The sequence below is a fragment of the Nannospalax galili genome, unplaced genomic scaffold (genome assembly GCF_000622305.1).
Source record: "Nannospalax galili isolate Female #2095 unplaced genomic scaffold, S.galili_v1.0 scaffold2875, whole genome shotgun sequence".
Taxonomy (NCBI): Eukaryota; Metazoa; Chordata; class Mammalia; order Rodentia; family Spalacidae; genus Nannospalax; species Nannospalax galili.
This window is the reverse complement of record NW_008335863.1, coordinates 22,109-36,581: the sequence shown is the minus strand read 5'-3', so window position 1 is coordinate 36,581 and position 14,473 is coordinate 22,109. Positions and strand designations below refer to the sequence as shown.

At 41.8% G+C, this 14,473-nt stretch overlaps 1 protein-coding gene across 1 annotated transcript in view; it reads right to left on the bottom strand.

Annotated features, from left to right (window-relative positions):
• Yeats2 (YEATS domain containing 2) overlaps positions 1–14,473 on the bottom strand; it is a gene marked incomplete at its 5' end in the record, with an annotated part of 78,461 nt that overhangs the window by 51,930 nt on the left and 12,058 nt on the right. The window contains 2 exon segments of the mRNA XM_008830664.1: positions 10,793–10,975; positions 11,400–11,507. Coding sequence (XP_008828886.1) covers positions 10,793–10,975; positions 11,400–11,507 — 291 coding nt within the window.

The following is a 14,473-nucleotide window of genomic DNA, read 5'->3' as shown; positions in this document are numbered from 1 at the left end:
GAGGGTGCAGATTAGAAAGACAAAAACAATAAATCATGCCTCCTAACTGACTGTCCAGATGGTACAGGAGGCGTTGAGTTAGGAGGGAACCTGCTAGAGTATTCCAGGGGCACCTGCCGAAGTACCCAGGTTCTTACTGAAATAGGGAGAAAGAGCATCGCCTAGAGGGTTCTCATTCACGTTCATAAAAGAATTTAAGAATGGGCCCAAACAGAAGCTTTAGGACAATTTTCTTCAAATTTTAAGGAAAATCCTCAGGGCAGGGGAGATGGTAATCTCACTAGCTGCCTTGAGGAGTGGAATGATGGGGAGACGGAAAGAAAGCCATGAAGCCGTGCAGGTTTAGAACCTGCGAGGGAGGTCAGACACGTGGCTGACTGGCAGCTACATGACCGGGAGAAGGAAGCTTTAGAGAAAAAGTAAAGAAATACGAGATGCTAGGGGCAGCCCAAAGCATTAAAGAAAGCATGTTTAGAAAAAGGATATGAAGAAAAAAGGAGAGATTACGCTTTTCTGAAGAATTCAGAAAGGTGGGAAGACATACGGAGACCTACACATCTGTGGCCGGGGTCCAGAAGCTCTGCACTGGTAGGTGGGATTCCAAGCAGGAAAAGTTCACTGTCTCATTAATGGCACAGGGTATCCTGCCCATCTATTTAGCATAACTTAAGGTGAACCTGCCTTCCCAGGGGTAGTCCAACAACCAGATGACTGACCAGTGAAATTGGAAATGTGCATCTTCCAACAGATAGACTGGAGATTTTATAGTCTTGACCAGTTATCTATGGAGTTATTTGCTACTCTAAAAATTGGGGATTATAGGGAATGCCACAGGAGACATGAACTTCCCAAAGTCGGCAAATATTCATATAAATATTATAGCTCAGATTTTACATCTGATGTTCTTATGTTCCTGAATTGCAAGAGTGTTGTTACATTATAATGTTCTAGATATCTTAGGGAACCAGATATAGCATTTATTTTTATTCATTTATTTATTCCTGTATTTATTTTTTGTTGAAGGAAACAGGGTGTCTAGCTCAGGCTGGCCTCAAACTCCCTGTGTAGCTGAAGATGATCTTGAACTTCTGATCCTCCTGCCTCTACCACCTCCTAAGTGCTGAGTTCTAGGCAAGGGTCGCCACAACTAGTATTATGCAGTGCTGGGGATCAAACCTAGGACCCTATACTTGCTGGGCAAGCACTCTACCAACTGAGCTTCATCCCCAGTTTTTATTGTTTTTACTTTTTTTTTTTTTTTGAGACAGAGTCTCCCTGCAGTCCCAGATATCCTGGAACTTATGTAGACCAGGCTGGCGTTGAACTCACAGAGATCCCCCTGCCTCTGCCTCCTGAGTGCTGGGATTAAAAGGCATGTGCCACCATGCCCCACCTGTTTTTACTCTTAAAGTCCTTCATTTTACAATGCTGTCTGTCAAAGAGTTGGGGAGAGGACTAACATGCAGCATAATAAATATTTGAATCTTTTCTCTTTTTCCTTTTATAAAATCAGGTACTTATAAACAAGAAAGCACACATTAATTAAACATAATATTGACATTAGCCACAGCATAGGAATTCACATTTATGAATTAAATGATATTTTAGTTAAGGTTTACAAGTTAAATAAAAGGTCGGATTTACATTACTTAGTGATAGAAATTTTTTTTTCCAGTATTAAAAGAGGTCCGTGTGCATGGTGTAGCTACAGAAATGCTTTACTATGGCTGTTAGTCTTACGAGTGTTAATGAGTCAAGCAGTAAAAAGGGTGTTAAGTGTAAAAACAGAGAAAACCACACCTGAAATATGTGGGGAAAACAAGTAAAAGTCAGGAATGATTTTTCCTCCTTTCGAGATGACAGAAGGACCCTTAACAAGCTGGCGATGACCTCGTGGGAACAAGCCTAAACTCTTATGGAAATATTTGGCTTTAGTACATTTGTTTAAGATTTGAAAAAACTTGAGCAGTTCGCTACTGTACATTGCCATTTCATCACTGTCCGTGGTGATTTTAGCAGCAGCTGCCACTTCTTCAGACCGTTTTATGAATCTTAGGCTGGCCTTAAACTTGCTATGTAGATAACAGTGACCTTGAACTTCAGAAGTCTTGCCTCTACTTCCTTCCTGTATGCGGGGATTACAAGGATGTATAACTACATCCAATTTATCTAGTGCTGTGGACTGAAATCCAGAGTACTGTGCAAGCCACATAAAAACTCAACTGAGCTACACCTCCAGCCCTACTTCATCAAAAAGAAAAAAGTAGTACCCAAATAAGGAAAGTTAAAACTGTTTCTAAAAAAGAAAAAAAAAAAAACAAAACTGATTCTAAAAGTAGACCAAACTCTTTCCAGTTAAAAAAAACTGCAGCTGTTAAAGAAAGTAAGCAGTAGAATGCTAAATAAGAAGAAACAATGCAGACAGTGAGAGACGTCTCGGTGTGTAAAGGCTACCATCCTGACAAGCTGAGTTTGACTGCAGGAACAAACGGAAAGATGGAAGCAGGGAACCAACTCTGCAAAGCTGTTTTCTGACACACACATGTATGCTGTGCCACAGGCAGGCTTGCACTCACACAAATAATAAATCAAAAATTAAAACTAAGAAACAATTTAGCTAATGGCAAACTGGTATGGTATTTTCCAGTCCCCTACTCTTTATATCATAAAAACTTCTCCCAGAAACTACATGAAGATTCTCATAAGATTACAAGAAATTTAAACCATCTGCTTTAAAGTTTTCACTTCGTATGTATATTTATGCGTACATCTGTGTGCCCACATGTGGAGGTCAGAGAACATGTGTGAGTCGGTTCTCTCCTTTAACCATGTGGATCCCAGATATCAAACACAGGTTGTCAGGCTTGCCGGCAAGTTCCTTTACCTATTAAGCCATCTCACTGGCCCAGTAAGAAAGGTAAAAAAAGAGTAATTTTTCACCCATCAAATGCTAAAAAGCCTGGTTATAGGCTGGGTGTGGTTGCACTCATCTGTAACCCTAGCACTTGGGTGAAAGTAGGATGATTAGGAGTTTGAGGTCAGCATGGACTACTTGAAACCCTGTCTCCAACAAAACAAAACAAAGCAAAATCTCTTATTACATGAAGAATCAGCCAGAGGAAAATGTGAAGAAGGAACTTCTGTTTACCTCCGGCAGATGTACACCATCACTCCAGAGGCACTGGCACAGTTACTAAAAAGGGGATAATTTGCAAACCGCATATAGAAGAAATTCTGCTTTTAGGAATATAATACCTTGAATGTAGAGAAATTTTAAACTTGTGTTCAAAGGAACATATATAATATCCATAGTAGCATTATTTGCATTTATAAATGCAAATTAGTAACTCCAATGTCTACAGAACATGTGCATGCTTCTGACTGTGTGCATGTGTAGACACTCTATATATGTAGGTGCTAGAGGTCAATCCAGGCAGGCACTGCCCACCTTTAAAAAATATTTTATCTTTTTTTTTAGTGTATAAGTGTATTGCATGCATGTACTTAAGTGCGCCTGTATCCTACAGTGCCCACGATGGTCAGAAAAAGGCACTGGATCCCCTGGAACTGGAGTTACTGATGGTTGTTAGGCACCATGTGGGTGCGGGGACTTGAACCCAGGTCCCTTGCAAGAGCAGCCAGTGCTCTTAACCACTGAGCCATCTCCCTAGCCTCCTGACTGGCCTGAAGCTTACCATGTAAGCCAGGCTGGTCAGCCAGTGAGCCCCAAGGATCCACCTGTTTCCACTCCCCAGTTCTGGCATTTTAAGTATGCACACATATTTGGCTTTTTAAAAAATATTTTACTTATTATTAGTAGTAGTAGTATTAAAGTCTTTTTTGAGACAGGGTCTCCCTGTAGCCCCAGCTGGCCTGGAAATCACTGTGTAGACCAGGCTGGCCTTGAACTCACAGAGATCCACCTGCCTCTGCCTCCCGAGTGCTGGGGCTCAAGGCATGCACCACCACACCCGGCTACTTATTGTTTTTATTTTATGTGTATGAGTGTATTGCCTGCATATATGTAAGTACACCTGTGTTGTGCAATGCCTATACAGAGGTCACAAGGTGGTGTCGGATTCCCCTGGAACTGGAGTTACAGATAGTTGTTAGCTGTTATGTGGGTGCTGGGAATCAAACCCAGGTCCTGTGCAAGAGCAGTCACTGCTTTTAACCACTGAGCCATCTCTCCAGTCCCATATTTGGTTTTATATGGGTTCTGAGGGATCAAACTCAGGTTTTCCTGCTTGTTACTGTTAAAATCAACCCCTCTGCTTAAGAACACTCTCTCTCTGTCTTGTTTTTTGTTTTTTTGAGACAGACTCTATGTAGTCCTGGCTGACCTGGAACTCACTATGCAGACCAGGCTGCCTTGAATTGACAGAGATCCACATACTTCTGCTTCCTGTCTGGCCTAAGAACACTCTTAATGTCTACAAATAGAGAAAGGGATAGACTGTGGTATAAGATAGACAGCGGTATTATCACCCATCAATAAGGCCTGCATAAACAAACTTTGAAATAATAAACACTGGATGCAGTTGCAAGAAAACACACAAACATCTATATAAATCTGTAAACCACAAACATTCCAAGTTGTCTTTATTTACTTTTTCTTTTTGAGGCAGAGTCTTCATGTAGCCCCAGCTGGCCTGGAACTAACTATGGAGGCCAAGCTGGCCTCAATCTCACAGAGATCTACTTGCCCCTGCCCCTCAAGTGCTGAGAGTAGAGGTGTGCACCACCACACCTGGCTACATTCTAAGTTATCTAAGGCTATGTACTCATGTAATAAAAAGTATGGACTGAAAGGCTTCATATCAAATCCATGATAGAATTGTTTCTGGGAAGAAAAAAGGAAACCTCAACTTATCAGTTGTTTCATTTGGGGGAAAAAAAGATTACCCTAAAGTAAATGTGAATATATACTAATATAGGGTGACGGCAGATACTGATTATATTATTTTCAATATTTTACTGAAATTTTAGAATTTTTAGAAAACAGAGAGGTTGCACGTGCTTGCGATCCTAGCACTGGGGAGACTGAGACAGGAAGAGCACAAGTTTTAAGGTAAGTATGAGCTACATGGCAAGATCCTCTTTAAAAACATTCAGGAGGTAGAAGAAAATGATATAGCACATGCAACTGACAAGTGAGATCCCTTCATCAGACAATTATTAAATTACATGGTTTCTTTCCAAAAACCGATTTAAAAACAGTCAAAAAATGTTTGCCATTAGCTTGGACAATGTGACAACAGTTCCCTAATCAATCATTATAAATCAGAGTAACAGAGTTTTTATAACCAGACAGACCCGTTTTCCTAGGTCAGTTCCAAGTTGGCAGCTGGGTGAATTACTTAATCACCTTGAACTTTAAATTAATTAGCTGAAGTAAGGGTGATATTTGCTGAACTGGCAAAGCTGACTCCATTTTGTTCTAGCTGACTTTGCTTTACCCTGCGTTTCTGCCCAGCCACTCCCACTGCAGCCAGGCAGCCATGAAGGCTGCACCTGTAGTTTCAGAGGATATACTGTTTCTACAATACCGGGAAACTCCCAGTTAGTCAGGTAGCACATCCAGGTGGCATATTCTCTTACCCAGCTACATCTGCATTGCCATGGGGCAGTTGTTTCTACAAATATGAGAAACTTGTTTTTCTTAACAGAAACTTTTTGTTAAGTGAAAACCTCTTTGTTAACTGTTAACTGACCTGCCCCTGGTCTGGTGTAACTATGATGATCTGATGTAACTTTGGGTACTGGCTTTGCCCCTGGCATGATTAACTGTGGCTTTTTAAACCTAAGTCTGCCTCCCCTCAGGGTAAAGAGATCTTTGGGGTGTTTGCCCCTTTTTGATTGTTGGATAATAAAAGACTCCTAATTTGAGCCAAAACTTCATGTCATTTCTTTCAGAGTATGACATTTTCCTCACAGAATCATAAAACAAAATGAGAATCCATTTGTGAAATGCAAAGCTAACATAGTTGCTGCTGACAAGAACTGCTGTCTCTATCAGCTGAAGACATGAGGCCACACAGACACAGAGCAGAGCCAAAGGACGAACACTGGCTGTCTTCAGCCATCAGGCCAAGGCAGAGGACCCTGCTCTGAAAACCTAGCCTGAGGGCGCAGAGGTGGGTCCCAGCATGGCCTGACCCCCATACCATGGCCTTCAGCATCACGCACCATCATTACAGGCTTCCCACCATGCCCAAGAGAAAAGTCAGCTGGGCTGAAGGGATGCTGAAGTGTCCTGGTTTGTTCTCCATTGCTGTGACAAAACACTCTGACCAATACCAACTTGGGGAGGAAAGGGTTTATTTGCCTTACATCTCCTGGGTCACAGTTCATCAGGGAGCTCAAGGTAGAACTTGGGCAGGAACTTGGAGGCAGGAGCTGGCGCAAAGGCCATGGAGGAACACTATTTATTGGCTTGCTTCCCTGACCCATGCTTAGCCTGCTTTCTTATACAGCATAGGCCCACCTACCCAGGGGTTACAACCCACAGTGGGCTGGGCTCTCCCACATCACTCAATAATCAAGAAGATGCCTTGCAGACATGGTCACAGGCTAGTCCAATGGAGGCTATTCCCCAGTTGAGGGTCTCTCAACCCCAGTATGTCAAGTTGACATTAAAGCTATCCAGCACATGAAGGAAGAGGCCAAGCGCAGACTGCCAGGTTGTCAGCAACCTATTCCTGGTAAAGTTTTTGAAGCCAAAAAAGGCGGTGGGAAAACAGACCTTCAGACAAAAACATGCTAACAGAAAGGAAGAAGGGAGCAGGAGGGAAAAATCAGGCTGAAGTGGTTATTCTTGAAACTAAAGATATACTTGAAGAAAACAGCCTGAAATGGAGGAGAGCTCAGCTTCTAATGAAGAAAAGAAGTCAAGTCTCATTGATCCTGCATCATGTCTATTGTTAGGGAAAGAGGGTTAGGGAAAGAGGAATTTACTGCTTGTTTGAATTTACTGCTTGTAACTGATTAACTCAACTGGAGACACGGCATCCGGAGATAGGGGCAAGTGCTGCAGCCCCCGGAGCCTGACCTGTCTGATCTGTGTTCCCCGATCCCCGATTGAGACACCTGAAGGGAGTTGTAACATTTTTCTTGTTTTGAACTTATTGGTTTGTGAAATGCTTGCTTTGAAACTATTGGTTGTATAAACGCGGGCTTTTGTGTAACGGTTGTGGGAGCCTATATAATCTTTACCTGAAGTTGCCTCGGGGCCGATTGCTCCAACCAGGCCTGTGTGTCTTGGAAGGATGGTCGACCCATTGAGACACCTGAAGGGAGTTGTAACATTTTTCTTGTTTTGAACTTATTGGTTTGTGAAATGCTTGCTTTGAAACTATTGGTTGTATAAACGCGGGCTTTTGTGTAACGGTTGTGGGAGCCTATATAATCTTTACCTGAAGTTGCCTCGGGGCCGATTGCTCCAACCAGGCCTGTGTGTCTTGGAAGGATGGTCGACCCCAGCTAGATGGTTTAATAAAACTCTGCTTGATTTTTGCATCTCCATGCTCGTGCATTTGTTCCCTTGAAGAGACCCACCGAGTCACGGACCCTAACATCTATTAGTGCATCTCTCCAGCCTCCCAATCTTTTTAAAAGACAGGACCTCACTGTTTAGCCCTTGCTGGCCTGGAACTCTCTATATAGAACAGGCTGGCTCCAGATTCATGGAGATATAAATCTGCTTCTGCCTCTCAAGTGCTAAGTTTAAAGGTGTGTGCCACCACACCTGTGCTTTTTGTATAAAAGAGTTATCAAAGTATAAAAAAAATGGGAGGATATACAGTAAAAACTGTTATTTGAATCTTAGTATTTAACACTGTACTGAATGTATTAGAATAGGGAATTAAGAATTGTATTGAATGTAATAGAATTAAGAAACTAAGAATCAAAAAAGAACTCTAGCAAAAGTATGTAAACATATCCAAAGTGTGTACATTAAAGATAAGAGCATCACTTAGTAGCCCTAGAATGTAACCTAGCAACCTTAGTGTAACTGTGTGATTAGCCAAATGACGTAAGAAACTGATAAACATATGTTCGCCAAGTCATGCATAAGGACTATAAAAACCCAGAGGAAAATCAGTTCGTGGGTGCACATATGAGCTGAACTCCCATCAGCTGTGCGACCCCATCTTCTGACTGATCCCGTCTCTGGACCGTGAGAGAAAAGAGGAACTTCACGTCGCGAACATCCGGACCTGACTTGACCCTCGATCACGAGACAACCAAGCTGAGCTGAGACTACTGTCACCACATCTGACTGAGACGATGTCACTCGGGCATTGGCCCTAGGACTGGTACTCTTATCTGTCATTGTGTTATGTGTGAAATTTGTTTATGATTCCCCAAATAAATGCATTGAAAGACATTGGCTCTAGAAATATTTATCCTCCCTTGCATAACGAGGTGATGCTCAACTAAGCCTTAATAACTCCACTCGCGACAAACACCCACTGCCCTTTTTGGAAGACAGGGTCTTACTGTGTAGCACAAGCTGGTCAGAGATTTTTTTATGGAGCTCAGACTAGCCTTGAACTCAAAATACTGCATCAACCTTCTGAGTGCTAGGATTCTAGGCAAGTACTATCAGGCTCAGGCTCTTTCCTTCTCACTTATAGTACCAGAGCCCCCAGTTTTCAGTTTGGTAACAAATGAGATTGAAGTAGTAATAAAGCCTTCCAACAAAGAAAGTCCAAGCCCCACAAATTTCACTGCCAAATTCTACGAAATCTTTAAAGGTCTTTAAATGGTTCCATAAAATAGAAACGGAGGAATACTACTAAACTCATTCTACAAAGCCAACATTGCCCTGATGCCAAAAGCAGATAAGGACACAACAAAGAAAACTATAGATCAAGCCGTGTGTGGTGGCGCAGGTAGGCGATCTCTGTAAATTCCAGGCCAGCCTGGTCTCCAAAGTGATTCCAAGGCAGCTGTGGCTAGAGGGAGACCCTGTTTTGAAAAGACAAAAAACAAAACAAAACAAAACAAAAATCAAAACAAAACAGAACAACCCAAACCAAAAAACTACAGATCAACTGTCTGGATGAACTTAGTTGTAAAGGGTTTCAATGAAATTCCACAAACTTAATTCAAGAAGACATTACAAGTACAGTACACCAAGACCAAGTTGTTTTAACACATGCAAATCAATAGGTATGATTTAGCATGTGAATAGACTTAAGGTCAGAAACCACAAGATCATTTCATTCTATGCAAAAAAGGCCTTTAACAGAGTTCAACATCTCTGCATGACTAAAACTTTTAAGAAACTAAAGAATAGAAGATGGGTGTGGTGGTGCATGCCTTAATCACAACACCTGAGAGACAGAGGCAGGTGATTTCTGTAAGATCGGGGCCAGTTGGGCTACAGAGAGACCCTGTCTCAAAAAGACCCCCCTCAAAAAATATTAAAGAAATAAAATTAATGCTATATATAATCACAAATATATAGACAATACCATTCTATTGGGACAAAAATAACACAATTTCCTCTAAGTCTGACCCATTCACTTCTGGGCCTGAGGCACCCAGGTCAGCCAAACCACTGTTTATCCCATGAGCTCCTGATCTCTGTGGAATCATTCTCCACCTGGACTTAGATGACACCTTCAAGAAGAGCAAGCCTAGGGCTGGAAAGATGGCTCAGAAGTTAAAAGTTCTTGTTTCAGGGCTGGAAAAATGGCTCAGTGGTTAAGAGCACTAGCTGTTCTTGTAGAGGACCCAGGTTCGATTCCCAGCACCCACATGGCAGCTAACAACAGTCCATAACTCCAGTTCCAGGGAATCCAACACCCTCTTCTGACTCCATGGGCACTGCATGACACGGGAGTACTTACATACATGAAGGTAATACACATATACATTAAAAGAAAAAAGGGTGCTTGTTTCAAAACAAAACAAAAATCATTTAACAAATCATAAAGACTGTGTTAGGGAAAGAGGAATTTACTGCTTGTCTGAATTTACTGCTTGTAACCAATTAACTCAACTGGAAACACGGCATCCGGAGATAGGGGCAAGTGCTACAGCCCCCGGAGCCTGACCTGTCTGATCTGTGTCGTGTCTGTAGGCATGTCTGCTTACACAAGATAACAAGGAAGGGCTGTGCTAGGCACATGCCACTCATCCCTCCCCGATTGGGACACCTGAAGGGAGTTGTAACATTTTTCTTGAAGTTATTGGTTTGTGAAATGCTTGCTTTGAAACTATTGGTTGTATAAATGCGGGCTTTTGGGTAACGGTTGTGGGAGCCTATATAATCTTTACCTGAAATTGCCTCAGGGTCAATTGCTCTAACCATACCTGTGTGTCTTAGAAGGACGGTCGGCCCAAGCTAGCTGGTTTAATAAAACTCTGTTTGATTTTTGCATCTCCATACTCATGCATTTGTTCCCCAGAAGAGACCCACTGAGTCATGGACCCTAACAACTGGACATCAAAGGTATGAAGTATAGCCAAGTGAAACAGTACTGCCTCTTAGATTTGAACCAAATAAAGCCTGTCCATAAAGTCTGTTACTTTCTAGCGGTCCCAACGCCTCTTGTACTATTCCTGGGCCCTTTACAAATCATGCCTCACTTACTCTTGTCAGGGACAGAAGGAGCACTTAGGTTTAACATTCACTGACTGGGCCTTTTCCAACTGTGTTAACATCCACAGGTTTGCATAAGATTAACAACTGTGGTCACCCGAAATCTTTTCAGCACCTGTCACTATGGAAATTACCTTAATTTATAGCTTGACCTCCCCATTCCTAACCCATACAAACCTTGGAGGGCTGAATCTTTGGTGACTGAGCAGTCCCTTCTCCAGCACTGATGACCTGCTTTTGAGGGGACACAGCTATCATGTGACTCCCTTTCACAGTCACATACTGAGGAAGTGATGACTGGCTGGCAGCTCCTGCTGTGGGCACATGAGGGGCTTCCCCAGGTTCTTGTTTGATGATCACCTTGCAACAAACAATGACACTGAATAAGCATCGTGTTGTGGGAGAGCAGGAAGACAGACCTATTACAAGTATTTGAAGCTAGTCTACGTGCAAAGACATTAATGAAACTTGGTTATTTTCAGAATGACTCCACAAAAAGAAAAGAGATATTGCTTTAATACAGTCCAAAACAGCGAATTAAGGGACCAAAACAGGGTCTCAGTTTGATCCTGTGCTTCTGTCCTTTGTTACAGAGATTGCTGGTAGGACGGCAGGGGAAAGAAACAATACATAGTCTGTAGTTTTGGAATTCCCCATCTTACTAGGCTCCAAGAAAGTGGACACTGTTAATAAATGGAAGCAGGTCTCAGAAAGAGGGCCCATTATAAGAGTTCTGTAAAACAACCATGCGGACTCCAGAGACAATGTCAGTATACACACTCACCTTTGTGAAAGCTCCAAGTCCTCCAGTTACAGGTTTGGGGCTTTGGACTTTTGGGTGACTCCCAATTGGGCAAAGAGGGGGCATGGATGCAAACAAAGAATCCTCCTGCTGTGTGCAAAAACATATACTGTACAATGGGTGTAGCAATATAAACAACTGAACGACAAAAGAACCAAAAGCCCAAACTCTTCTTGGTCTTCCAAGCTTCCATAACTTTACTGTAATTTTTAAAAATATTTACTTTCACATTTTATGTGTATGAGTGTATTGCTTGCATGTGTATAAGTGCACCTGTATTCTGCAATGCCTGCAGGTCAGAGGAGGGTGTCAGATTCTCCTAGAACTGGAGTTAGGGACGGTTTAGCTGCCACATGGGTGCTGGGAATTGAACCCATGTATTCTGCAAGAGCAGCCAGTGCTTGTAACAGCTGAGCCATTTCTCCAGCCCTGCAATTTTATTTTTTTAAACATATGAAAAGTGGGCATGTAATTCTAGCTGAATACCTATAAACCTGAGACAGGAGGATTGCTAGTTCATGGTCAGCCTGGGCTATGTAGTCAGATCCTGCTTCAAATAACAAAAACACAACAACCAAAAGCAAAGCACAGTTTTAACTCAGTAAAAGCTTGCTCATCTATGTCCCTGGTGCATACTAGGAAGACTCCTGTCTTAAATCTTTAATATTTGCTTGACTTTTTTTTTTTCTGAGACAGGGTCTCATGTAGCCCAGGCTGGTCTCACCATCTAGGTGAGGATGACCTTGAACTTCTGATCCTCCATTTCCTAAATGCTGAGATTATAAATGTGTACCACCACACCCAGTTTTATGTGGTGCTGGGGTTTTGTGCATGCTAGGCAAGTATTCTACCAAATAATTCACATTCCAGCCCTAACATTTAGTTGACTTTATTGGTTTGCATGTGAAGTCTCTTGGCAGATGGTCAAGGACAGGGACTGTATTTTCTTTATTTTATATTCCTAGAGCTAGGCACTAAATAAATGATTCTAACAAGCAATTGCAATGTTACAAAATATGTTTTCTTCTCATGTAAAATTTACTCCGTATCTAGAATAAAAGGAAAATGATTTTTTTCCCAAAAGAAAGAAAATAAAAAAAAGAAAACAAGGAGCTAAGTGTGGTGGCTTATGGGAAGCTGAGGCAGGATGACCATGAGTTCTAGGCTAGCCTGGGCTACATAGTAAGACCTTGCCTCAAAGAAAGTTTTTGGAATAAAAAAAAAAAAACAAACCACCAAACAACCAAAAGAATTTAAATAAACATGCAGAGAAAGTAATGTCAATTCGAAACTACTGCAGCTTGTGCCTACTATCAAAGACAACATGCAAATCTCAGAAGCAATTTGCCATAATTTGCTTAAAAAATTGAGGGTTTTTTTTGGTCTTTTTGAGACAGGGTCTCCCTGTAGTCCCAGATGTCCTGGAACTCACTTTGTAGACCAGGCTGGCCTTGAACTCACAAAGATCCACCTGCCTCTGCCTCCCTAGTGCTGGGATTAAAGGCACGCACCACCATGACTGGCTTATAAAAAAAAAAAAATTGAGTTATTTTTATGAGTGTTTTGCCTGTATGTACATAAAGTGCACCCACATGGTGCAGTTCCCACAGAGGCCAGAAGAAATGTGTCAGATCCCCTGGAACTTGAATTACAGACAGTTGTTAGCCACCATGTGGGTGCTGGAAACCCAACCTGGGTCCTCGGTAAGAGCAGCCAGTGCTCTTAACTGCTGAGCCATCTCTCCAGCCTACCATAAATAAAATTTAAGGGCAAGAAATAAAGATTGCTTCTTGACTATGTAATGAAAGATCACTAACAAATATTAAAAAGTAAATTTCAGAGGTAAGACCCTCAGGGAACTACTACAGGAAAACCTCATCAGGAATCTATTCAGATCACTGTTAACTATCTAAATAAGAGCAATGATGTGTTGTGCTTAGTAAGGTGAGAGAGATCTTTTGCAGTCTCAGAGTTATTCGGGTGGGAGTTTTCATCTTGAAGGCTTCCACATAAAGCAGTCATAGCACAAGGAAGTGTCTTTGCTAAATGGTGGGCAGGTCTGTAGCAGTGGGAGCTGAAGAAGTCAGATCATATTTAGAGTCCAAACTTTAAAATACCATCTGTTCTAAAGACAGGGTAAAAAACTTGTGGAATGGTAAGAATTATTTTCAAATAACTAAAAGGCTAAGGTATACAAACAAAACAAGATTTGTTCTTTGCTGGCACAATATAGGAAACATGAAACATGCTGTCAAACATTTTTATTTATTTATTTTAATTTAAAAAATATTTTATGTATTTGAGTGTACTACCTTCATGTATGTAAGTGCACCCATGCCCTGCAATGCCCACAGAGGTCAGAAGATGTCAGATCCCCTGGAACTGGAGTTATGGATGGTTGTTAGCTGCCATGTGGGTGCTGGGAAACAAATCCAGGTCCTCTGCAAGAGCAACCAGTGCTCTTAATTGTAAAGCTGTCTCTCCAGCCCCACAGGCAAACATTTTTATAAAGAAATGTATTTTAAAGATTTATTTTGCCAGGAATGGTGGCACATGCCTTTAATCCCAGCACTACTCAGGAGGTAGAGGCAGGTGGATCTCTGTGAGATTGAAGCTAGTCTGGTCCACACAGTGAGTTCTATGGGGGACTACAGGGACTCTTGTCTCAAAAAGAAAAAAAAAAATTGTTTTTATTTATGTGTATGTGTGTGCTGTATGTATGGGTAGGCATACACACATACATGCAGGTGCCCACAAAGGCCACAACAAGTGGGCATCAGATCCCCTGGAGCTAGAGTTATATGGAGCTGTGATCTGCCCAATAAGGGTGCTAGAAACTGAACCTGGGCCCTCTACAAAAGCAGTCAGCACTCTTAACCACTGAGTCATCTCTCTAGCCACTAAAGAAATATTTCTAATAAAAGTATGCTCTTCAAAAACAAATAAGGCCACCTCCTCCTCACACTGTTTTCAAATTGATAATAAAAGACTTGAGAAGTAGCTTCTATAATAGGAAGAAAACCAAAGTGAGGTAGTCCAGTCTGTAGGAAATGATT